The sequence below is a fragment of the Poromitra crassiceps genome (genome assembly GCF_964638095.1).
Source record: "Poromitra crassiceps genome assembly, chromosome: 17".
In the NCBI taxonomy this organism is placed as follows: Eukaryota; Metazoa; Chordata; class Actinopteri; order Beryciformes; family Melamphaidae; genus Poromitra; species Poromitra crassiceps.
Genome location: NC_139635.1, coordinates 21,121,537 through 21,148,529, shown reverse-complemented (window position 1 = coordinate 21,148,529; position 26,993 = coordinate 21,121,537). Strand labels below are relative to the sequence as shown.

At 43.5% G+C, this 26,993-nt stretch overlaps 1 protein-coding gene across 1 annotated transcript in view; it reads right to left on the bottom strand.

The window, feature by feature from the left end:
- The window catches only part of LOC310792251 (NLR family CARD domain-containing protein 3-like), a gene marked incomplete at its 3' end in the record, with an annotated part of 117,627 nt that extends 92,530 nt beyond the window's left edge, over positions 1–25,097 (bottom strand). The window contains exons 1-4 of the mRNA XM_083653976.1: positions 25,070–25,097; positions 24,817–24,930; positions 17,571–17,655; positions 5,248–5,403 (exon numbers count right to left, since the gene is read on the bottom strand). Of these exons, the coding sequence (XP_083510102.1) occupies positions 5,248–5,403; positions 17,571–17,640 (226 nt within the window). The 5' untranslated portion in view covers positions 17,641–17,655; positions 24,817–24,930; positions 25,070–25,097. The remainder of the gene's footprint in view (positions 1–5,247; positions 5,404–17,570; positions 17,656–24,816; positions 24,931–25,069) is intronic.
- Between the last annotated feature and the right edge of the window lie 1,896 nt (positions 25,098–26,993).

The following is a 26,993-nucleotide window of genomic DNA, read 5'->3' as shown; positions in this document are numbered from 1 at the left end:
CATTGACTTCATGCAGAAAATGCTTGAAAATGACCATGCTGAGCCTGCCGCTCCACTGGAGAAACATAAAGAACATTGGTACCTCCCATCATTCGGTGTATACCACCCTCGTAAACCTGATCAGTTGAGAGTGGTATTTGATTCAAGTGCTGAATATGATGGAGTGTCGTTAAACAAAGTGCTTCTCAGTGGCCCTGATTTAAACAACACCCTTCTGGGGGTTCTCCTGTGTTTCAGAAAGGAGCCTGTGGCATTCACCGCTGATGTACACCAAATGTTTTATTGTTTTGTGGTACAAGTAGACCACAGAGACTACCTCAGATTCCTTTGGTACGAGGACAACGACCTCAGCAAAAATGTGAGAGACTACAGGATGAAAGTGCACGTGTTTGGGAATAGCCCCTCCCCGGCCGTGGCTATCTATTGCATGAGGCGGGCTGCATCTGACGGCGAGAAAGAACATGGCTCTGATGCCAAGCAGTTTGTAGTAAGACATTTTTATGTCGACGACGGACTAGCATCTACACCAACCCATGAAGAAGCCATTGACATCTTGACAAGAACACAAAAGATGTTAGCAGAGTCCAACCTGACATTACATAAGATAGCCTCAAACAGCCACAGGGTTATGGAAGCTATTCCAGCTGATGAACGGGCCAAGGACTTGAAAGATAAGGACCTCAGATTGGACGATCTCCCCTTACAGCGCAGCTTGGGAGTCCTGTGGAACATGGAAACAGACAGTTTCACATTCCAAGTTTCAAATGAGGAAAAGCCATACACTCGGAGAGGTGTTTTAGCCACTGTCAACAGTTTGTATGACCCTTTAGGACTTGTGGCACCAGTAACGATGCAAGGAAAAGCACTGCTCCGTGAACTCTCAACTGAGCAAAATGGCTCAGAACTCCCTTCTGAAAGGGAGGAGGAATGGAATAGCTGGAAGAACTCTTTAAAAGATATCCAACATCTACAGATAGCAAGGTGCTATTTTCCATTTTCACAGACCTCCACCCAGAGAAAAGGAACTGTGCATTTTTTCAGATGCATCCACAATAGCAATTGGAGCTGTAGCCTACTTAAGAGTCTTTAACGATGAAGGCCAGTGCCATGTAGGGTTTGTTATGGGCAAATCCAAACTAGCCCCACGGCCTGCTCACACCGTGCCCAGATTGGAGTTGTGCGCAGCTGTTCTGGCAGTAGAACTGTATGACCTACTAAAGGATGAGATTGGATGGACATGGATGCTGTCAACTTCTTCACAGACAGTAAGATAGTGCTCGGATACATATACAACAGCACCAGAAGGTTTTACACATATGTTTCCAACAGAGTGATTCGCATCCGTAAATCTACACATCCTCAGCAGTGGCACTACGTCTCTACAGAGAACAACCCAGCAGATCACGCCACAAGGCCTATCCATGCTTCTCAACTTGAACACACAAACTGGTTTTCTGGACCATCGTTCTTGATACAAGCCAACCCAGAGCCATCACAGTCGCACATCTTCTCTCTGGTAGACCCTGAAGCAGATGGAGAGATACGATCTGATGTCACATCTCTGGTCACCAAAACATCAGAGGCCCAATTAAAGTCACACCGGTTTGAAAGATTTTCTAATTGGATGACCCTGTGTCGCACCATAGCATCACTAATTTGTGTTGCGGCATCATTCAAGAAGACCTCAAATCAAAGCAAATGCAGTGGCTGGAAGTGTTACAGTGAGCCGTGTTCTGTAAACGAGCTCCACAGAGCAAAAGTTATGATTATTCTCACTGTGCAGCGTGAGATGTTCAAACAAGAATACAAATGTCTTGAGACGACGCAAGCGTTGCCAAAACAAAGTCCACTCACAAGGCTTAACCCCATTATTGATGAAGATGGATTACTCAGGGTCGGAGGCCGCCTGACACCAGCAACTCTTACAAAGGAAGAAAAGCACCCACTTATTATCCCCCATAGTCACCACATTGCTTCTCTCTTGGTGATGCTACCGTCATATCACAGAAGGAGCAATCAGAGCGGCAGGATTTTGGATTATTGGGAGCAAACGCTTGGTCTCATCTGTTATCTACAAATGTGTCATCTGTCGCAGGCTCAGAGGAACGCTACAGATTCAGAAGATGTCAGACTTGCCAGCAGACAGGCTCTCACCAGCACCACCCCTTTACCAACGTTGGTCTTGATGTCTTCGGCCCATGGACGGTGATGACACGTCGCACAAGGGGAGGCAGTGCAGACAGTAAACGGTGGGCGGTGATTTTTGCATGCATGGCAACAAGAGCTGTGCACTTCGAGCTGGTTGAATCAATGTCCACATCCAGCTTTATTAATGCGCTGAGGAGATTTTTCTCTATTCGTGGACCTGCAAAGCTCCTCCGCTCAGACAGGGGAACTAATTTTGTTGGTGCCTGTAAAGAGTTGGGGATTGATCACAGTGATACCACACTGAACAGCTACCTTCAGGAAAAAGAATGCACATGGCAGTTTAATCCCCCGCATTCCTCACATATGGGTGGGTCGTGGGAAAGACTCATCGGGGTTGCGAGGCGGATTTTGGATGCAATGCTTTGTCAGTCTGCACACACTCGACTCACACACGAAGTATTGAGTACCTTGATGGCTGAAGTGATGGCAATAATGAACGCGAGACCGTTAGTGCCATTGTCTACAGATTCAGACATGCCAACTGTTCTCACACCAGCAATGATCTTGACTCAGAAGACAAGTGCTCTAACTGCACCTTCTGGCAACTTTGACCCAGCAGAGCTCCACATAAAACAGTGGAAACATGTACAGTGTCTTGCAGACACTTTTTGGAAGAGATGGAGAGGAGAATACCTTGCCACTCTTCAGAGTCGAAGAAAATGGACAAACGACAAGCCCAACATCAAGGTGGGGGATGTTGTTCTGCTAAAGGATAACCAGGCTCACCGGAATAACTGGCCTGTAGGACTTGTTATTAAGACATTCCTCAGCCATGACAACAAGGTCCGCAAGGCGGAAGTAAGGACAACAAAAGATGGGACTGTGAAAGTGTTTTTGAGACCAATCTCTGATATGGTAGTCCTTTTGTCTGAACAGCAGTAAAGATGGACTGTCTTACATGCTTATGTTCATATTTCATTTATTGTGTTTAGTGGTACAATCATATTATACCAGGCGGGGAGTGTTCCGCTCTTTGTTTGAGTTCGTATTGAAAGCAGAGTGGATTTTTGTATGCTTTGATGCCCCCTGGTGGTAATTTGCAGCTGTGGAATTATAAGTGAAAGTGAAACTGAAATGTGTAGGATCAGTCAGGCATGCCACATGGTGGAAACTCAAGATCACCATAACTGCTTCTCCCGCTGCAATTATCGTTTGCCTTGGACACTAATCGTCTGTGAGTATTTGATTTGTCAAGTTTTGATTAATACACACTGCTGTATGTTTATTCACTGCTGTATGTTTATTTTTGATGATATTGTTTGTAGAAAATACTCATGTGTATTGGCTAGCATACTCGTGGCCTCTGTTGGGTTTTTTGCACTGTAGCTCGATATAAGTTGTTAAGACACTCATTTGTCTTTATTTTCTCTATTTTGTTACAGTTTTACAAAGTGAAAAGATCTTCAGTAAACTGTCGGGAAGTACGCCTCGTGTGTTTATTGGAGAAATTCAAATGTTGACTGGCTGTCTAGCTAAGAGAAAGATACTCATGGTGAGGACAGTACACTTATTGTCGTTTCTGTTCCATTACAAAATAGCGATGGTAATGACAGCAATAAAAACCCCACAGTTGTTATTTGTATGCTGCCGTTAATGCCTGTAATAAATAAACAAATGAACGAGGTGAACAGACTTTGCTGTGAGGAGGTGTCAGAACGTTTCACCTGTCTCAACTAACTATCCACACACCTCTCCTGTGCTGCTGACGTATCCCCAGTCTCGCTCCCTTCACGTCTGAGGACGGTAGAGATAGAAACAAACCACGGGGACTTTATTGCTGTGATTACTACAGCCATGCCTAACGCAGGTCACCATCCGAACACAATTGGAACGATACAGGTAACGCTAACAGCGGCTAGCTTCCTATAAACGCTGCTCCACATAGGCTGTCACTTCACAGCTGCAGCGCTATGTCGACAATATGGCGGCGGTGAGCGTGCCAGTACGTGAGTGACGTCAATCGAATAAGGTCTATAGTGGTAAAAACTAATAAATGTAACTGTTTGTACAATCCTATCACAGGACAGAAATGTAAGATCAAGGGCACAATTACATGTAAAACAACACATATTATATATATATAATTAGCTTTAGCCTTTAGCCTATGTGGGCGAGAAGAGCACTCAAAACATACATAAGCAAGCACAGAAGCGATATTTGGACAGGTAATGTCAGAAACCCCGTAGCAGCACACTTTGGGCCAGTGTCTCTATCCTGAGATACACTGGCATTGAAAAAGTGGACTACCCACGAAGAGCGGGGGATTGGACTCGACTGGTTCAGGACCCTGAAACGTTCTGGATCCATAAACTGAAAACTGTGATGAACTTGGACTTTGACATTAGACCATTTTTATAATCTTATAATCTTCTCCTATAATCTTTTTAACTTACATTTTTTCATAGTTCTATGGATTGATTTTTATGAACATGATGAAATTCATTATTGTTGTTCAATACTAGTAGGTTTCCAGAGAGCCTAATTCCTATATTGGAGGACAGCCCATACTGTACAGTATGATTGTCTATAGAGGGACTGCCCCTTACATCCTTTAACGTATACCTGATGAAGCCTCCTGCATGAGGTGAAGCGTTGTTTGTTTGGTGTGTCACTACTACTACTACTACTACTACTACTAGCACTATGTTATGTTATGGTGGGTTCATGGTCCACAGCACGTGGATCGGCAACTTCAGTCCGATATCTGATACGTGAGTTATGTCAGTAATGTATCGTCCCCCGATAGCGATATTGGATTGGTCCCATCTCTATAATTGTCATGATGACACAAGAGTACATAAGACACAAAGGTTGGGAACCACTAACAAACCATCTGGGGGTCAGGTTACAGTGCTCTCTCCTCCTACACACACACACACTGAATGCAACAAGTTCTGAGAGTGAACTTTGTTCAACTTTCTTTCTCAAATAAGTCTATAAAAACCATGGCACCATTCAGCATAACATTAGATCTGAGTCCCTGTCCCTCCCTCCCCCTGTTATATCTGAGCTTAAATCACCCACTGTGCCTCAGTTTACCTTTGAATTGATGGTAGGGGTCGAGGTGCCCATCACGCCACTCCATGGTGATGTCATCCTCATACTTCCATATTATGGTAGTGATGGGACCAGTCACAGAGGACAAGTCTGGCCTGAGGACAACACTGCTCCCTAGTTTCTTGTAGAGTGGTTTTTCTGCAAAGACAAAAAGAACGGAAGCTGTGACATGTATTACAGTATATAGTGCTTTTATCCAAAGTGCTTTACAATTAGTAGGTACATTATTATTATTATTATTATTATTATTATTATTATTATTACTAGTGCAGTGCCCGTTCCCTCCATTCACCACCCAGTGAGCGCTCACCCCACACTGCACTCAGTCAGGTCCCCCTAAGCGCACTCCCCAAGTTTGAAGTCGATCGACAAACGGTTCTCGAGATACGTGAAGGACATACAGACATACAGAATTCGATCGGATGGACAGTCCCGGAGATACGTGAAAACTGTGCTCTTATTGGTTGAATTGCACAAACTTTACCACCGCATTTTCTGTTGCCAGTAGGTGACGATATGCCGAATTGCACGAAAACAGGGCACTGCACTCCGTCGGGTTTGTCGGGTTCCCAGCAACACACCCGCCAAGTTTGAAGTCGATCGGACGAATGGTTCTCGAGATAAACCGATTTTTGTTTTGCCTTTAGGTGGCACCACGATTATGCATGAGTCCAAATTGCATGAAATGCGGCACCGCACTCCATCGGAGTGCGAGCAGCACACTCCCCACGTTTGAAGTCAATCGGACGAATGTTTCTCGAGATAAACTGCTGTTTGTGTTGCAGTAGGTGGTGCTATGTCAAATTGCAAGAAATTCAGCACTGCACTACGTTGAGTTCTCAGCAGCACACTCAGCAGCAAGTTTGAAGTCAATTGGATGAACGGTTCTCAAGATAAACCGCTTTTTGTGTTGCCAGTAGGCGGCACTGTGCTGAATTGCACACAATTCGGCACTGCTCTATGTGGGGTTCCCAGCAGCACACTCCCCGAGCTTGAAGTCGATCGGATGAACGGTTCTTGAGATAAACAATTTTTTTTGTTGCCAGTAGGTATGCTATACCGAATTGCACAAAAACAGGGCACTGCACTCCTTCAGGTTTATGTCGGGTTCCCAGCAGCACTCCCCACATTAGTCGATCAGATGAATGGCTATCGAGATAAACCGCTTTTTGTGTTGTCAGTAGGTGGCGCTATGCCGAATTGCACGGAATTCAGCTCCCTGCACTCCGTTGAGTCCTCCTAAGCGCATTCCCCGAGTTTGAAGTCGACCAGACGAACGGTTCTCAAGATAAACCCCTTTTTGTGTTGCCAGTAGGTGCCGCTGTACTGTACTGTACTGTGTCGAGTTTCCGTCAGCGCACTCCCCAAATTTGAAGTTGATCGGACAAACAGTTCTTGCGATAAACCGCATTATTTGTTACCAGTAGGTGGCGCTATGCCGAATTGCACGAGAACAGGCACCCCGTTGAAGTCGATCCGTCCAACGGTTCTCGAGATACGCCAAGGACAGAGAGACAGAGAGAGAGACAGACAGACAATTTGCAAACAAAATCTTTGATTCAACATTAATACATTTTATTTTTTTACACTTTTATTTGACTTGCAATCAAATATTTTTTTGATTGAAGTGTCGATACCTTTGGTCTCAAATCTATATTTTGATTTCAGATATAGTTTTTGATTGCAGTTTGGAATTCTTTGATTTGAGAAATTAGTTTTTGATCACAGTTTAAATTAATGTTTTTGGATGGATATATTGTTTGGATGAAACCTTTTGATTTGGATGAAACATTGTGACACATATCTCCCTCCAGATGCTGTCCCCCCTCATTCTCGCCATTCCCTCTCAACGTTTACTCTACTCACAGCAACGTTTACTTTACTCACTTAAGCCGTTTTCCCACATGCGCTTTGTACCGCTAAATGACCGGAACGTGGTCTAATGCCTGCATGTGGGAAAGTCGTCGTGCCGGTATAAGCGCGACCCCGTCGTCGCGGACATTTGACCAGTTTCGAGCCAGTCAGAAGAGCGGTATGCTCTTAAGGGAGACCAAGTGGGAAACGGGTCCAGTCATTTTCCGCGACAGCGGTCGGTCCTTCTCTCATGGGCGAGGTGTAGCCTACACACGTTGCTTAATGTTCCAGCGGGCATAATCTAATAATTCGCGCACATTAAAGCAAACTGGCGAAATTATCTTGTGATAATAAGAGCGGTAGCCTATGTCAGCTTCATGTGTGGGCGCATGGCCGTAACTAGCTATGAGGACGGGGAGGTCCGGACCTCCCCTAATATTTCAGAGAAGAAAAAAAAAAGATTTTTTTTTTTTTTATAAAACAATCTGCATGGAAAAGCATGAAAAACACGGGATCGCTTTTATTTTGAAACGAAAGGCAGGTCAGGCAGGAAGTCATCCGACGCCGCGTCCGCGGTAACTTGATTCCGAGAGAGCAGCAGCATGGTGGTGAGTGATGACTGTCTGTCTGCCTGGCGAGATAATTGAAGGTGAGCGAGCTGCGAGACAGTGAGCGAGTGAACGACAGACAGTGAGTGACACTGACAGATTTTTTAGCAACAACCAAGAAAGTAAGTGTCTAGTCTGTCTCTTAAGTAATGTTACCTGTGTGACACGTTGGGATGCTACTGGCTAATCATGCATGATGCCAATTGCCAAGCTCCCGAAGTCAGGTATGCAGGTGGCTATATGCATGGTTTCAGTTTCATGACCCAATAAGTAACAAAAAGAGGTGGTGTAAAGTTAAAAACAACATAATATATTTTATTTTATTTTTCAATCGTTCCTATCAGGAATAAATAAATGTCCCTCTGTATGTTTTTTTTATTATCGATGATGACTTTGTGTGTTGTGTACGGCTTGGGTTGTGTACCTGTGTTTGTAGGTGTCATTTTGATATGAATTTGGCTAAAACAGTTTGTGTTTGTTAGTTACAATTATGTTGACAGGAGAGCTGAGCAGGTGGTGACATGAAAGAGAATATACTGAATAATGACATCACAACAGTATAATCCTAATGTTGATTTAAAATGATATATTACTCTAAATATGGCAAAAAAAGGGGGGGGAAAAACCCTCAAATTTTGGACCTCCCCTGGACCTCCCCTATTTCAGAACCCTGGTTACGGCCCTGTGTGGGCGTGCTGATTTCCGAAGGCAAGGCAAGCCCGGACACATCAAACGAAGCCAGTCTGTAAAAAGTGCTTCAACGCGACGCAGGTGAACGGATAAACATCGAACCAGCAACTATTTCTCTCAGACACGGATCCCAACTTCTTCAAAGTGCATCATCTAATCATTCGCGCACATCAAAGCAAACTACTTCCACATTTCGCTTCGTGCATTTGCTTTCTCTACATACATACAAGCTCCCCCCTCCCCCCGCCCCCCAACATACAGGCAAATTCGCTGATAGATTCCCACATGCGCGAGCCGAAGTGTGAAGGGAAATGTCCGATATTGACTTACAGGTAATTTTCCGGTACGCATGTGGGAAAACGGCTTTACTGTCGGGGAGGGACCCGACCCGCCCAGATCAGCTGGGGCTTGAAGGAGTGCTTGTTTCGTAGGTGAGGAGGGTGGAGCAGAATTGAACACAAATGTATTAATATCAAACATGTTTCGTGTCTGAATTGCACAAAAACAGCGCTCTGCACTCAGTCACCCACGAGAGAGAGAGAGACGTCATTATAGTGTTTTTTTTTGTGTTCTTTACTAGGGGTGTCACGATACACTCAGTTCACGATACGATACGTATCACGATACTGGGTTCACGATAACGATACGATACGATACGATTTTAACAATATTTTTTTAAACTTGAATAATGACAATATATGACTGGAAAAGTAGTATTTTATTTGAAATGCACAAATACAAAACATGCTGTTGTGGGAAATTGTTATTACAATAACAACTAGAAAAAACATGAGATTGGAGATAAGGCTTATCTTGAAATAGAATGAGTTACACCGTCACTTAGATTTACTTTGAACTAAAAGGTTTCTCAGCAGTATAAATTCTCATTATGCATCTTCAGTTTTTCTTCAAACTCAAACAACAAGACTTTTCTTAGTCTATTTTTTATGCATCTTCAGTTTTTCCTGTCAAGTAAACAGTTTTGCCAGAAACTCAATTGAATGGTTTCTCTCCTGTATAACTTCTCATGTGTCTCTTCAGAGACTTGTTCAACTGAACTACTTTCCACACATTGAACTTCAACAAACAAAGACGTTTCTTTGTCTACTTTTGAAAAAAAAAAAAAAAAAAAAAAAAAAATTTTTTTTTTTTTTTTCACGATATGAGATTTCATCTCAACGATACATATCGTGACGTTTTACTATCGCGAAATTTCGTGGGACGATATATTGTGACACCCCTATTCTTTACCCTTCGTGGACAATACCACCTCGTGGAACTCTCACATCACTATACAGACTTATTTCCCCATTTTCCGCCTGGGTAACTATCTTGTTTAAAAAACAACAGTAGTGAGCACACTACTAAAATAAAGTAGATCAAGGTGCAGGGCCAAGGTAGAAACATAACAAGGAGAAATAGAGCGTTTAATAGAGGTCAGCGAACGCTGATGAAGGCTACCTGCTGAAACGCGTACGTTGTGCTGTGCTGTACAAGACCTCTATTAAACGCTTAAAGGACATTCTGGAGTGCTGGCCTTTTCTCGTTGTTGTAGCCTAACTATTTTGTTGCCCTGAACTTCATCATCATCATCATCTTCAACAGGTTATCTGGGATCGAGGCGCCTGCGATTGGATCTATTTCAAATAGACACTTTACGCACACTTATTGTATATACGTAGTAGTTACTGTACATTTTTGTCTAAATGTACCCTTTTTGCCTATTTTAACTTGTGCACCTGTTCTTTATTTATTTTTTCTGTATGTGAATACTTTTAGAGCAAAGTAAAGCGGAGTCCAATTCCTTGTACAGTATGTGTACATACAGGCCAATAAAGCTGATTCAGATTCTGATTCAATGGCTGAGGGAAGCCGGTAGGTTAGAATAGTTTGGGTGACTGTAGATTAGCTAGACCAGGGGCGAGTTGCACCAAGTGGTAAGCCTTTTTCTCACTAAGACCGGTCGTAAATATTACGCCTGGTCAGGAGGAGGCGTAAGGTGCCTGTGCCTGTGGTAGTCTATCAGCGGAGATCTGCTGTGATTGAGTCCTCACCGTCCTCATCGTCGTAAAGTCGCCTTCGAAGCATGACGTTCGATTATAACGAACTAGTTGTGTGGCTTAGCCTTCCCAAATGTTGAGGGTCGTTTTTTAGAATTTAATACATAGACTTGGGAACGTTACATTAAATTTCATTCAGACTGTCTGGCACTCAATCGCCGCCATTTTCCCCCGGAGCGAGGGAGGGTGGGAGGAGGGAGGGTGTAGTGATGCACTTACAGTAGTGGCTGATAGAGCGTAGTGGCAGTGACGCTCCAAGCAGGTCGCAAGGCACATTTTTGTGCCAATCAGGGGGCATTCCCCGGCAATTCACATGGACGCGCATTGCTACGACTGGCGTAGTTAAGACCAGACGTAAGCCCTGTTGGTGCAACAGGCGTAAATCCACTCTAAAGACTGGTCTTAACTAAGACCGACGTAGGAGTTATGACCAGGCATAGTTAAGACCACTTGGTGCAACTGGCCCCAGAGGAGTCTGAGACCATAGGCCTCCCCTCAGACAAAGCTTAGAAAAAGGTGCCTCCCCTTGCTTAGTTCTTAGTCTGTTACTTCCTTAGTTTCACTAAATTCTTGGATGCCTATAAAATCACTGTCATCAGTGATGATGTCATCAGTGACGACGTCATCAGTCTGAGTGATGGGAGTATAAGTAGGTAGAATCGGGGATGAACCAGACGGAGACAATACCCACTTTCACACACAAATCGCGCAATATTGCAGTTCAGAAGGCCCTCAAAGCCCCTCCCGGATTGAAATGAGGCAAGGGGAGGCATTTCCACCCAGCTCCTCCTAGTAGCCCAAATTAATATTTCCATAGGTTAGTGTAGCCTAGGCTAGTGTATGATGAACAAATTCATTCAACAACCAATATGCCCACAATGCAGAAAGTGTTGTCCATATGCAGCATGGTAACAAGGCTTTCAATATTCATCTGATCGACTTTATGGATCACAGATGCACCAGCATGTATTAGGTACAAGGCTAATTCTTATCTTTTGGCTCCAGTTTTTTGTAAAGCAAATTATTCCCATGAAGTAGGGCTGAACGATTAATCGAATTTAAATCGAAACCGAGATTTGAAACAACGCAATTAGATTCATAGCAAAGGCTGCGATTTGACGATTTAACATTATACATGTGACATGACTGCATGTACAGTAGGTACACGTGACGTGACGTATGTTACGCAGCACGCAGTATCAAACGTGGCTGGATGGAGGAGGAGAAAGCATTAGCTGCAGTCTGCAGAATATAGCTAGCTAGTGATTAGCGAACTTTACAAAAGTTGACACATTATTCACTCTGACTGGATTTTTAATAGTGCACTGACTGGATTCTCTACAAGACTCGGAAGTGTAATGGCTTCAGCCGAACAAGACCAAGAAGCGGCCGCCGGATGATTTAGCACCGAAGAAAGGCTGGAACTACGGGGACTGCCCCCTAGTCCGACACCTCACGAGACCGAATTTGGGTTAGGGTCTGGGGGAGGTTAGGTTTAGGCGTGGGGGTGGGAGAGGTTAGGTTTTGGGTTAGGGTCTGGGTGAGGTTAGGTTTAGGCGTGGGGGTGGGAGAGGTTAGGTTTTGGGTTAGTGAAAAACGGGGAATATAATGCCTCTTTTTTCGGACTCGTGAGGTGTCGGACTCGTGAGGTATCGGACTCGTGCCATGGCACCGGAACTACTTTGGATTTAGAGCATCGGTTAGTGACCAAAAGACAGTGTTATGCAAACGCGGTGCATAACCACCGACAATGCTTCAAACGTCATAAAAGCTATGGAAATCAACAGATGGACCAGACTCCAGTGCTTCGGCCACAGACTACACCTCGCCATCGGTACGTTATTTAGCCTAACAGCTAGGGCTAGCAAGTTAACTTTAGTAATGCTAGCTCTCTCCCTAAGGAGATAGCTCATTTAGCTAGTAAAGTTAGCTTGCTAGCCCTAACTTGCTAGCTCACGTTACATGTTCTGGTTATCTTCCTTCTTCTTCCCCTCTCACTTAACATTCTCAGTCTGACTCTGCCTGAATGCAGTACTTGTATTGTAACGTTAGCTTGGTAAGCCTACAGTAATGTCTAAATGCCCCTCTTCACCTCCCCCAATATATTATATAGCCAATATATTGGCAAATGCTCCATTGTGTTTTAAATTTATTACAGTTAATATTGCACTAAAACTTGAATAAAAAAAAAATCGAAATTAAATCGAAATCGCAATATCAGTCAGAAAAATCGGAATTCGATTTTTTTAGCCAAATCGTTCAGCCCTACCATGAAGTAGCCTAATTAGCGTCCGTTCTGAAAGCCCCCGCCGTCGGGGGAGTAGGCTATAAATGCACATGTATACTATAACGTTAGTAGTTTTTGTAAGGAAACGGAATCATTTCAGCATAAATAGCCAAACCTACTTACAGTACTCATAGTGTAGCCATGGAGCATTCCTCCTGGTGCCCCTGTTGCAGTCATGATTGTATACATTTTCTTTACGTTCACTTATGCCTTTCTTGCTGTGTGAGGTGGTTTCCCCCGTATTTTCTTTTCATTAATGAGCTGACTATTCACACTGTTCCGTGCCGCCGCTCCTACGCTTTCAGGTGGAGGCGGATTGGAGGCTGATCCGGCGCTATGACTAGCTCCACTGGCGGAACGAAAGGCGTAACACAATTATTCAGCACCCCGCTTTCACAACTTTCACATCAGAGGCGCGGATCACTATCCTCACAAGGTTCCTCCTCAGCCAAGCCAAGTCACTGAGGCAATCCATATGGTGGAAAGGTTTTCTTGCGTTCACTGGGGGTGTGGGGACGCCGCTGTGTCCCGGCCCGGCCTTCTCTCCCACGCCTTATGTGGGGGGGGGGGGGGGGGGGGCGGGGCGGGGGGCATCGGTGCTCTTCATCACTGGTCGAGGGCTGCCGGTTGGTTTAGAACAGTTTAGGTAGGCGATAGATTAGCTACAGCCTAGGCTGACCTGTTATAGTGTTCAGGCAAAAATCAGACTAGAGCAGAGTAGGATAGGCCAGATTAGGCTGTAGATTAGCTAGATACTATGTCCCAGTTAGCTCTGGTTAATGCTTAGAGTAGTCAGTTGTCTGATCTTCCCCCCCCCCTCTCTTTCTCTTTCCCCCGCTCCTTTCCCTTCTTCCCCCTCCTGTTCCCCCCTTTCCCACATTTCCCACTCCCCCCCCCCGCCTCCTCTCTTTCCATGCTCTTCCCTCCCCCGCCGCCTCTTCCCACGTTCCCCGTGCTCTCCCTCCCCTGCACCCTCCCACCTCTCCTTCTCTGTTCTCTCCTCCTCTCTGTCCTCTCCCCTCTCTCACATTCCCCCTGCACTCCTTCCCCTGCACCCCCCCCACCTCTCCTTCTCTGCTCTCTCCTCCTCTCTATCCTTTCGGGGGGGGGCGGGAGGAGGGGGCGGAGAGGTCTGTTCCCTCCCCTGCCTCCTCCTCCCGCGTTCCCCCTGCACCCTCCCACCTCTCCTTCTCTGTTCTCTCCTCCTCTCCCCCTGCACTCCTTCCCCTGGGGCGGAGAGGTCTCCTCGCCTCCTCCCTCCCTCACGCTCCCCCTGCTTCTCTACCCTGGCTCTCCCTCCCCTGCACCCCCATCTCTCCTTCTCTCCTCCTCCACATTCCTATTTTCTCCCCACCTCCCCCCTCTCCTCCGTCTATATTGCTCATTCTCTCCCCACCTCCTCCCTCCCCCTGCTCTCTTCTCCCCCACACCTCCCCTCCCTTCCCCTCTCCTGCTCTCTCCTCTTGCTCCTTCCCCACCTCCTATACCCTCCCCACCCCATCACTCTCTCACATTCCCCCTGCTATTCTCCCTTCTCCTGCGCTCTCCTCTGCTCTCCCCTCATTCCTATATTTTCTATATTATCAATTGTTCAAATGTTATCTTTATTCTGTATATTCTTGTTACTGTTGTGTCAGCTAGAATTAGCTAGACATACTTTCTGTGAAGCCCTCTGAGACATGCTTGTGAATTAGGGCTATATAAATAAACTTGACTTGACTTGACTTGACTTGACTATTCCGTATCTTTTACCGCTTTCAAGGCCGATGTGAAAGCGGCTAATGGCTTCCGCCCCTGGGCTGTGTGGGTGACCTGACGGGTCCGGATCTTTTAATTAGGTGATTGCGCTAATTGTCATCAGTGATGTCATCTGTGATGATGTCATCTGCGACAATGTCATCAGCGATGTCATAAGACACTGATGATGTTATCAGTGAGGTCATAAGCCTGATGTGGCTGTAAACTTAAGGAACACTCCAGCTATTTCAACCATCTTTGTATCATTACAACATCAGTAGTTTATCAGAAAACTGTAAACGGTTTTGCAGTCATTCATTTAGTTTGACAGTTGAGAGTTGATTTGAGTTAAGGTGTGGACCAGTGATGTCATTCATGCACAAATGACATCACTCGTCCACAACTTCATAAGCACTTCAATAACACAAATATTGATTGTTGTTGAGGGAATCCGACCAGAGGCCTATACCACAAAGCAAGATTAGTGGCTTAGCGAGGTAACTTCAGGTTTAACCCTATGTTTGCCCTACCACGACGCTAGTTAAATTCTTATGGAGATAGATCACCACCATAGCAACGTATGCTCTACGGCTAACCTGCTTTGTAGCAGGTTAAGTTCAGAGGATAAGATCAAAACCGATGAAAGACCCACCTGCTTACCAATCAGCTCTCTGGAAACAGCGAGTCGCCATTTATATGGTCCCCATATGAAAAATACATTGCATTCAAATGAAAAAGAAAAAGACAAAACTAGAACGACCACAACGCGGACTTATGCCTCCGCCATTAGTTCATTCTAGAGTCCAAATCGCCGTTTGAGGCAAATTGGAAGAAATTCCGTCAAGGCGCTCCTGAGATGTTGCGTTACAGAGCTTGGAAATTGGGTGTGTGAGGTCACAGTGACCTTGAACTTTGACCACCAAAATGTAATCAGTTCATCCTTGAGTCCAAGGACGTTTGAGGCAAATTCGAAGAAATTCCATCAAGACATTCCTGAGATATCACGTTAACAAGCTTGAAAATGGCATTCGAGAGGTCACAGTGACCTTGACCTTTGCCCTTTGATAACCAAAATGGAATCAGTTCATCCTTGCGTCCATGTCGATGTTTGAGCCAAATCAGAAGACATTCTATCAAGCCGTTCTTGAGATATTGTGTTAACAATATGGGGCGGCATTAGCTCCGGAGGTAGAGCTGTCGCCTGGGAATCAGAAAGTTCCCGGTTCGAGGCTGGCTCCTCCCGGCAGTGTGCCGGTGTCCTTGATCAAGACACTGAACCCCTAACTGCTCCCGATGAGCAGTTAGCGTCACCGCCTTGCATGGCTGCAGACGCCGTCGGTGTGTGAATGGGTGAATGTGAGGTATCCATGTAAAAGCGCTTTGGGTAGTCACAACGACCTTGAAGTTTGACCACCAAAATGTAATCCGTTCATCCTTGAGGCCAAGTTAATGTTTGAGGCAAATTTGATGAAATTCCGTCAAGGCATTCCTGAGATATCGCGTTAACAAGCTTGAAAATGGCGTTGGAGAGGTCACAGTGACCTTGACCTTTGATCACCAAAATGTAATCCATTCATCCTTGCACCCAAGTCGACGTTTGAGCGAAATTGGCAGAAATTCCATCAAGCCGTTCTTGAGATATCGCTTTAACAAACTTGGGAATGGCATTCGTGAGGTCACAGTGACCTTGACCTTTGACCACGAAAATCTAATCAGTTCATCCTTGAGACTAAGTCGATGTTTGAGGCAAATTTGATTAAACTCCGTCAAGGCATTCCCGAGATATCGCGTTAACAAGCTTGAAAATGGCGTTCGAGAGGTCACAGTGACCTTGGCCTTTGACCTTTGACCACCAAAATCCAATCAGTTCATCCTTGAGTCGAAGTCGATGTGTGAGGCAAATTTGATGAAATTCCGCCATGGCATTCGTGAGATACCGCGTTAACAAGCTGGAAAATGGCGTTTGAGAGGTCACAGTGATCTTGACCTTTGACCTTTGACCACCAAAATCTAATCAGTTCATCCTTTCCTTGAGTCCCAAGTCGATGTTTGAGACAAATTTGATGAAATTCCGTCAAGGCGTTCCTCAGATATCACGTTAACGAACATCATACGGACGGACGGACGTACGGACGGACAATCCGGGTCCATAATGCCTCCGGCCTGGCTATCGCTGGCGGAGGCATAAAAACAGATAGCTCCTGTTGAATTAATCGAGGACTGAAGCCTTGCACCTGTTGCAGGCTACATTTAAATTAAGCCCTACTTACCACTTTGGAATATGTTTTTATATATTCATTTGTGTGCTCTCAAGTAGGCTAGATACATTTGACCCCACCGATCGATTGCAGCTGAACGGTGAGTGGATAAATATCACTAAACCGGCATAAAAAGTTTACATAAACGTCTCCAAAGCGCACGGTGCCGTGTGCGCAACAGAGCTGAGACTGACGTTGGGTTGAACATGGTCATACATGCCAGAAATAGCCTACTACATCTAAGCAATTTAATATGGGATCGCCTGCACACAGATTATTCATATCTAGACTACTCCTGCATTTTGCAGCTGCAACTGTGTTGCTTTTGGCCTGTATGATGTGATTGCTTCATTTCCATCATAGTCCTTGTATGAAATATGGAGATATGAGACTCTGCTGCCAATAGCCTTTATGTGATCACAAAATAGGCTATTTTTTATAAATGAAATCTATACCCACACTGTGTCGATTCAGTTCAGCAGCCTTTTTAAATTTTATTATCAATTTATTTTTATTTTTTATTGATGTCTTTAATATTATTCTAAATGGCAAATAAATGAAGAAAATATGGTGTGTCAAACCTTTTGACTGGTAGGCTATCTTGGATATATGCAAATGTTCTTGGAGAGTAACATTATTTAAGTATAACTGATAAGTATAACCCCCATTCACACATCATGCTCTCCCAAACAAAACTTGAAAACCACAGACTTGATGCCAGGTGAATGCAATATATTACGTTACACAATTGAGGTAAAATAAAAAATCAGTGTTCATATCGGCTAAGCCTGTAAAATCAATCCAAACTTACGGGACTCTTGGCTCTCTGCAGCCAGCAGGCAGACCCACATCAACCAAGTCAGAGTTACAGAAGGCGACATCCTCTTCTCTGTCACCTACAGGATATTACAGGATATACATTATATTAGTTACAGTATATATTACAGTTCTTTATCACTTTAAAGGGACTCCCCACCCGTTCCCCGATGCCCCCTGAGCACTACTGGGTCAGTAACAGGCTGGGGTCCCCCCCCCTCAATGGAGATGATCCCACTGACACTCTCCTACACCCCCCACCCCCATATCTCAATAGGAGTTTATATTATTTTGCACTTTATAATTTGAGATTGTTTTTCTGTATTGCTTTCTCTTTGAATGATTGGGACATTTACTATTTGGGTTTAATCTGCATCCCTGTTCAAGTGACACATAAAAGCCTGTCAGTGATATTCAGATCTACCATGTTATCGGAAGCTTCTCCATTACATCCTATTGGCTGATGCCTGATTAAGATTAGGCTCGTTTGAGATGAGCAAATTCTGCGCAGATTCGACCAGCGCCTTGCTTGCCCCGTTGCATGATGGTTAGAAAGTTGTCCGACTTGCTCCGTCCTGCCCGACTGCGTGAGTCACGTGACTCTCGCGAGAGCGAGGCGGGCGCAGATTTGGAGCGAGGCGCCACAGTTGCTCCCCACCAACTGCGCCCGACTGCGGATGACAGAAGATGACGAGAAACGCATCAAGCTGAGCGCCCATTGGTTCAACACAGGTGCATCACAAACCCACAGTGAAGTGTAGAAACTTCAATTTTATATCTATTCCAAGCTGTCACTCCATATTTTACATAAATACCACCTGGAATGCCTACATTAAAATAAAAATAAGGAATATGAAGGGCTGTGTTATTTGAGCAGTGAGTGTGGGTGGCGCTAATGCATGTTTTAATTTGTTTACAAACCGCTGTTAAACAAAACTGTAGAAGAAGAAAAGCAGCAGTGAGTGTGCTGCGGGGGTGTTCGACTTGTTGACGCCTCGCCTGACTGTGCTCGCCTGCTCTCGTCTGCTTTCCAGGCAAGGCGGCAGTCATCTCAAACGAGCCTATTGATATGATGTGATGTCATGTCCTGTTGATGTTCCTATCTTGTAAACATGTTTGTGTTTACGTAGGCCTACCTGGGTGAGACCAATAACACATTTCTTGCCTTGGCTGGACAATAACGTGTATTCTATTCTATTCTATTCTAACCCAAGGCATCAACAAGCCCAACAGTAGCTTGTACCACGAAATAGATAGTCATCTCTGTTGTGTGTTTTAGTGTTGGGGCCTGTACCACGAAACAAGATTACTGGCTTAGCAAGGTAACTGCAGGTTTAACCCTAGTTTTGCCGTACCACGACGCTAGTTAACTTCTTATCGAGATAGATCACCATAGCAACTTATGCTCTACGGCTAACCTGCTTTGTAGCAGGTTAAGTTCAGAGGATAATATCAAAACCCATGAAAGACCCACCTGCTTACCAATCAGCTCTCTGGAAACAGCGAGTCACCATTCATATGGTCCCCATATGAAAAATACATTGCATTCAAATGAAAAAGAAAAAGAAAAAGAAAAAGAAAAAGAAAAAGAAAAAAAAAGAAAAGCTGGCTCCTGTTGAATTAATCAAGGACTAAAGCATTGCACTTGTTGCAGGCTACATTTAAATTACCGTAAATTCCGGACTATAAGGCGCACCGGTCTATAAGGCGCACCTTCAAAGGTGACTATTTTTTTCTTCTATAAGCCGCACCGGTCTATAAGCCGCGGGTGTTTTGATGTTTAATTACCATATGTAAGGCTTCGTGCACAGAGGGGATTGTCGGGAAAGAGATGGCTGTTTGGGGAAGCTCCCATTTATTAACATTTCAACAAAACAAAAGTCAGGTCACTAATCCCCAGACAAAATCACACATTGTGGTATTTTTTGTTTTTTTTACAGTGCACACAGTGTCCGCGGTGTGGTGAAAAGAGGGCAAGAGAGGAAATTAAAACAGAAGTGGATTTATAGTTAGAAAGAGTGCTAAAGAAGAGAGAATTCCGTTTTTTATTTTTTTATTTTAGTTACTCACAGTACTATTGACCAGTCCAACTCAAAAGATATTCGGCAGTTTCACTTTGAGCTCTTGTTCCGCCGCTGTCCAGCAATGGTTATGACGAGTCTCGCTGGGTACAGTACGCCAAAGCGATATCCATTGACTCGATGATGCTGTTGTATGTTGCGCGTTTCTGTTGCACCAACGCGGAGAGGTCCTGCCGGACGAAAAAGCGCGTACCCTCCCAGGTGAGGGGCTTCTTCCCCGCAGCCTGGAGGATGAGTTGACGGTCGGGCCAGCGGAGTAGGCAGATGAAGATGGCCCTCGGTGGCAGGCCGGGGTCTGGACGTGGCCGAGGCGCCCGGTGTGCCCTGTCCACCTCTGGTGGTTTCTCGCCTTCCTTCAGGTCCAGGATGTAACACAGGATTTTGCCACGAAAGCGTCCATGTCACCAATCTCAGCTCCCTCTTTTACATTGATCAGGCGAATGTTATTTCTTTTACTCCTGCTGATTAAGTCATCAACCTGCGTGTGCAGCGTTTCGATGTTTTTGCATTTTATCCACTTTCGGACTCACTGTGTTGTTTTTGTCCTCCAGTGCGCTGATGCGCTTTTTTTAGAAACTCTGTTCACGGTTGCATTATTTTCTTTAGTGAGTGAGTGGATGGACTTCTGCACGTTTTCAAACTTGTTTTCAAGCTGCTCAAACCTCTGAGCGATGTCGGACTTAATCGATAGTGTTTCACGGAGTAAAAGTTTAGCCCAAGCCGTGAATCTCCAGCCTCCAGCAGGTGAGTCATTTCCTCATTCATGGCGGTGATTGCTTCTTTCTTTCTTTCGTCTTTTTCTTTCTGCTTACCTGTGTTGTGTTATGTTATGTTATGTTATGTTATGTTATGTTGTTAAAAGAGGGCAAGAGAGGAAATTAAAACAGAAGTGGATTTATAGTTAGAAAGAGTGCTAAAAAAGAGAGATTTTTTTTTTTTTTGGGAAAAAATCCATAGATAAGACGCACCGTTATTTAAGCCGCAGGGGCCAAAAAAGGCCAAAAAACGGGAAAAAAGCCGCGGCTTATAGTCCGGAATTTACGGTAAGCCCTACTTACTACTGAACTACTTAAGCTGGAAACAGCTCGCAAAATGCTCTGGGAAGGAGCCGCGTTTCCTGCATTTCCTTGTTCCAGTCGGCATAATAATGCTGCATGTCATTGTTCCAGTCCGCATTTCTTTTAGAACAAGGAACAAGGAAGCCATTGAGAATTGTCCAGAAGAAAAATGTGGATCTAGCTGACAAGGAAGTAAGTTGGAGTGTTCATCTTCCATATATATGATATTTGTGTGCAACACGTGACATAGGCGAACACCAGGATTGGGGGGGATTTTTTTCTGTTTTTCTGTGTCAGCCGGCTAGAGTCAGACGCTTAAACTAAGACTCCATAGGGTTCCATTGCCGTTGCCACCCAGTGACGCGGTTTGTTTACCAAAATGCTGCTCGGCTGATCCCTCGTATACAGTGGGCAAAAAAGTATCTTTTTCTAGTCCACAAAAATCACACTCATAATCAATATCTAGTTTGAATCTTTCTAAAATTAACCGGATAAATTCTATGCAATATCTTGAATACTTCTTCTTTCAACCTGTTAATTAATGCACATAGCAGCACAATTTGGGAGCTGTTGTTGTGACAGGAAAACAACGTCAAACAGAATAAAGATCCAAAGGCACGCACACTTCTGGATTAGGTGTATGAACAGGATGATGAGAAACGCATCAAGCTGAGCACCCATTGGTTAAACACAGGTGCATCACAAACCCACAGTGAAGTGTAAAAACCTCAATTTTATATCTATTCCAAGCTGTCACTCCATATTTTACATAAATACCACCTGTAATGCCTACATACAAATAAAAATAGGTAATCTAAAGGGTTGTGTCATTTGAGCAGTGAGTGTGGGTGGCCCTAATGCATGTTTTAATTTGTTTACAAACTGCTGTTAAACAAAACTGTAGAAGAAGAAAAGCAGCAGAGAGTGTGCAGTCAGGGGTGTTCGACTTGTTGACGCCTTGCCTGACTGCGCTCGGCTGCTCGGTTGCTTTCCAGGTGAGGCAGCAGTCAACTCAAACGAGTCTAATGCCTCCTTGTGTGTGTGTGTGCCCCTATGACATCACTTTTGACATCAGCACTGATTACATCATATCATTAGCTAATTAGCATGATTAAAAGATCCGGCTCCGTCAGGTCACTTGCACGGGTGCCCTTTACACCCTGAAAGTTTCAGCCCGATCGCACGTGTATATATATATATATATATATATATATATATATATATATGTATATATAATTGCTGTATTCTGTGATTAAGATGTAGAGACTATGGATCCTCTTGTGTGATATCCTATGACTGGCTAGAATCCAAAATCCCTTTACTCTTCCCATTTACCAGAAATTATATTACGGTACATTTGATTTGGAATCATAATGGGGATAAAAGTACAGAATTTTTGTTGAGTACTTTATTTATTTGAGGTACATTAACTTGATCCATACATGTAAATGTATTAAGACCTCCCCCCATTGTTGTTTTTTATGACATAACTATCACTGTTCCACAAATCACTCAAATGTATTTAAAAGAAAGCAGAAAATAGAACATTATTGATGCCTTTGAATTAACAAAGGAAACCCCCTAGCTATTTTATTTTGCCTGTGTATTTTATTTTATTGATGTTTTCTATTTCTTGTATTTACTTTATATTTGTACTGGTTATGTTGTGCGCTCCATTTTTGAGTAGCCTATGAATGAATATGCACTTGCCATATATTGTTGTACCTTTGAGTGCGATACTTAGTACTACTGAGTAATACTTAGATACTTAGAGTGCAATATTTAGTTACTAAATATATAGCCTACATATTATACAACAAAATAACAATAGGCCCTCACAGCACATAAGAAAATATTGCTCAATCTAAATAGAGGAGCCGCTAAAGATATAGAGACAGGATCTCATCATCATCAGACCATAACACACATTTTCGTGAAGGCACAATAGTCAATGATTTCAATGTAAAAGTGCAAAACACACCAGTAGCACAGACAGCCACAAGATGGCAGCATAATCATACATAACCAGTAGTCTGAAGACGCTGCACAACCTCAAAGTTGAATACAACAGAGGTCTGTGGGTAGTGATGCATCTGAAGCTAAAATATTCACCAAAATTACACATTTAAAATTTCCATTTTTTAATAGCTGAAAGACGTTACGCCCAGGCCACGGTGTGGCCCGCTATGATTGTGTATTTGTGTGATTATTCCTGAGGAGCTAACTCAGTGACTAGTATTCTACTGTAGACAAAGGAGTGTTGTTATGTGTATTCCTTGTGTATTAGTCTCTGTCTTCTCCCCACCTGTTGCCCATGTTCCCTTGTTAATCTGCCTTTCCTCCACCTGTTGCCTATGTGTCTCGTTAGTCTGCTCCATTACCTGAGTTCTCCCCACCAATCAGTTCTCCCGTTTTGCCGTGTGTTCCTGCCTTCCCAGCTGTCCCTCATGTTTCATTAGTTAGCTGTCTATATGTCTCAGTCTGGGTGTAGTCCTCGTCAAGTCATTGTCTACTGTCTACGGTATATTTTTGTCCTCAGTGTTCGCCTGTTGGTTTTGAGTTTTAGCCTAGCCTCCTGCTAGTGGTTTTTGTTGTTTTGTATTTTGAAGATTCAAAGACTTTATTTGCTCCTAAAACCTTGCCTGCTGCCTACCCTTTGTCTGCACATGGATCCACACATCACACCATCTACATATCATGACAACTATGTTTATAAGATGTGTTTATTGTGAAGATAAACCCTAAACCCATCTGAAGGAGGCCTATAGGAAGGAAACAATTGTTTTGTATCCACTATTATTATTATGTAATAACACTGACTCACACACTGCTGTGTCAAAATGGAGTCTCAATAAACGGCTTCATATTTGTTTCTCTGCTCCTCCCTGTTCTCATGTATCTTGCTCCTCCTCTCCCGTGTGTGTGTGTGTGTGTGTGTGTGTGTGTGTGTGTGTGTGTGTGTGTGTGCGTCCGTGCGCGCGGTGTGCAGAGCAGCTTTGTGTTGTTTAAACCCCTTTTAGACTGGCCAAACATTTTGTGATTTAGATTTAGTGATTGCCACAGCCTGAAACTCGACTTTCTTAACGGTTAATTATTTTTACATTGACGGAATATGCCGAGAAAAAAAGCCTCTCTCATGCACGAGTGCACCCCACAGCCCAGGCGCAGACAGCGTCAAGTCACCCAGAATGTAAGTAGGTCGTCCGCTTTAGCTCTTTCAAAAATAAAACCCTCATTGTAACGTTAAACATTTTGAGTCATGCTTTACAGACATTTTATGTAATCTTAAAGGAACACTCCGCCCATTTTCAACCAGCTTTGTATCATTAGAACATCAGTAGTATATCAGAAAACTGTAAACGGTTTTGAAGTCTGTCATTTAATTTGACAGTTATTGAGTGTTAAAGTGTGGACCAGTGACATCACTGGTCCACACTAACTTACATTAATAACTCATTAACTCAAATCAACTCTCAATAACTGTCAAACTATTCATCATTCATCTAGTTTGACAGTTATTGAGTATTTTGATACAATATTTGCTGCTTCGTTTGTTGAAACACCTCCTGAAACACCTCCTCCAACATGCATCAGTCAGGCTGTTTACTTGTTTAAATGACATTAGTTTGAAATTTTTACCCGGAAGTTTCCATTTTGTTTTGGGTGGGCTGACACAGCGCCTTCGTCGTGAGAGAAGAAGGGAAAGGGAGGAGGGAGAGACAGCCCACAGCGGTGGAGAAATGCGGGTTGAGAGTGCGATATAAAAGTTGCTGTTGGGCCTTCCCCCAGACAAAGCTTAGAGAGGGTGGGATTATGATTAAGTTATTTGATCCCATCGACACCCAACAATTGTGCCAAGATAACGTGATATTATTTGACATACATCAGACTACACCAAATACGTCTGTCTGTCAGATGGCACATTAGTTTGTTTCTGACTGCAGGAAAGTTGGAAAAACTCAAATTCCCCCAAAATACTGTAGGCTATCTCTATCTCTTTAACCAAATCACACATTTAGGCTATTCTATGTGCTCTCCTTTTGATAACTAATGTAATAACTAATGATAATAATTATAAGGTACTGTTTTTTTGTTTACTTACATTCACTGAGCCTGACTTGAAACTGCTTGGAGCACCCTGGGGAGGCCGTCTCCCACTTTGGCATATCTCTCTCTCTCTGCATCTCTCACTCTCTTTTTCTGACTCTCTGCCGCCCTGTAACACTGCATTATGTAGTAGTAGCACAACAAAATGTAGTAGCTTACATTTGAATGTGATTGCAGTCGACCCTGTTCACTAGACAACTGACACACAGGCTACAGTTGAATAAAAATAATGTTGTAAAAACACTCACGCTGTCTCGCGCTCAGCCCGTGTCCTCCTCCTGCTCTGCTGTGTCGAAAATGGAGGCTGTCTGAATCGGTCTGAACCTGAACTAACTGCGACACATTTTACTTTCACTTTCAGTCAGCAGTCTGGGGAAGTATGGGGTAGAATGTTTTCGTGGCATTTGGTCTATTGCACTGGTTCTCAACCTGTACGGATACCACAGTATGCGGGGCTCTCTCCCAGTCCCTCCCTCTCTGTAGCAGGGGTTCCCAAACTTGTTTGGCTCAAGTCATGACCCTACTTTGACATAGCAAAAATCTAGGGACCCCTCAAATTCCGGGACACCATCGATAATGTAATCACTCAGTGACATCATCAGTGATGCAGAATTCTGGTTTTAATCTGAGAATTCTGACTTTAATCTCAGAATCCTGATTTAAAATTATAATCTCAAAAATGTTCATAAAAAAAAAAGTCACTTACTGTTGATTGAGGCTATGGCCAATTTCCACTCATAGGTGTCACCCAAGAGAACAAACCTGAAATCCTAGGGCCCTATCTTCGTACGGCGCTATCGTTTGCGCGCCTCTTATATCTTCCCTGCGTGTCTTAAGCTAACCAGTGAGCAATAGACGTGATTTCAACAGGGCGTCTATGATTTAGCTCTCATATAGCCGGCTAATGTATAGACCTATTTTAGACCAAGCAGTAAATACTTTATTAAAATGAATAATTAGCAGTAAATACAAAAAATATACACTAGAGAAGTCCTCCACGTTAGCATAAAAGGTAATTATCTGAGCACAAGATGATTTTAATGTTATGTCTATATGCTTAGCTCTCATTTAGCCCAGGATAATGTTGTCTATGCATAGACATGTTTTAGACTACACACAAAATGTATGTCTTTTTTAATGAATAACCATCTACAAATATGAAAAAGACAAACATGCGCTACCAAATAAAGTTTCATAATGCTAAAATACAACCCCTGACTTTGTGTTTTAGATTGTCTATGCTTAGCTCCCATTTAGCCCAGTATAATGTTATCTATGCATAGACATGCTTTAGACTATATACACACAAAATATATATATTTAAAATGAATAACCATCTACAAATATGAAAAAGATGCACGCCCTAGAAAATAAAGCTCCATAATGCTAAAATACAACCCCTGACTTTGTGTTTAGAATATGTCTGCTTTGACATAGACATGTTTATAGACACTTTTTTCTTTTCTTTTTTCTCTTTTTCTTTTGCCTACAGAATAACCAACTACAAATATGGAAAAGACCTAACAGAAAATACTATCCACCTTATTTTGTACATTACAAAATAATGTTTAATTCATCTACACTATAATGCCAGCAGTGTCTGTCTGTCTCTCTCTCCGTCTCTCTGTCCTTTGCGTATCTCGAAAACCGTTGGTCGGATTGACTTCAAACTTTGGGAATGTGCTAAGGAAGACCTGATGGGGTGCGGGTTAGGGCCCTGTTTTCGTGCAATTTGTTATAGCGTCACCTACTGGCAGGGCTGGACTGGGACCAAAAAAGCTACCTGCCATGTGTCAGACAGGCCCACAATTTCGAATCGGCCCAATTTTTCGAGCTCGCGCTCGCATGGGTTGTACAGTACAGTACTAAACATAACAACACTGATTTTTTTTTTTTACGCAAATACAAGTGTATTGATTGTTGTCATGTTGGTATGGTATGGTATGGTGTTTATTCTTAATCCCCGAGGGGAAACATGGTTTGCCACCAGAGCGAGTACAGATACAAACAAGAAACAGTAACATACAGCACAATAACAATAATACAGTGGAGAGAGAGAGCCTCACAAAGCAAGGCTAGCAGTGTTCGTTAAAGAATTTTACAGAATCAGGGACAAAAGATCTTCTAAATCGCTCAGTAGAGCACCGAGGCATCAAAAGCCTATTACTAAAC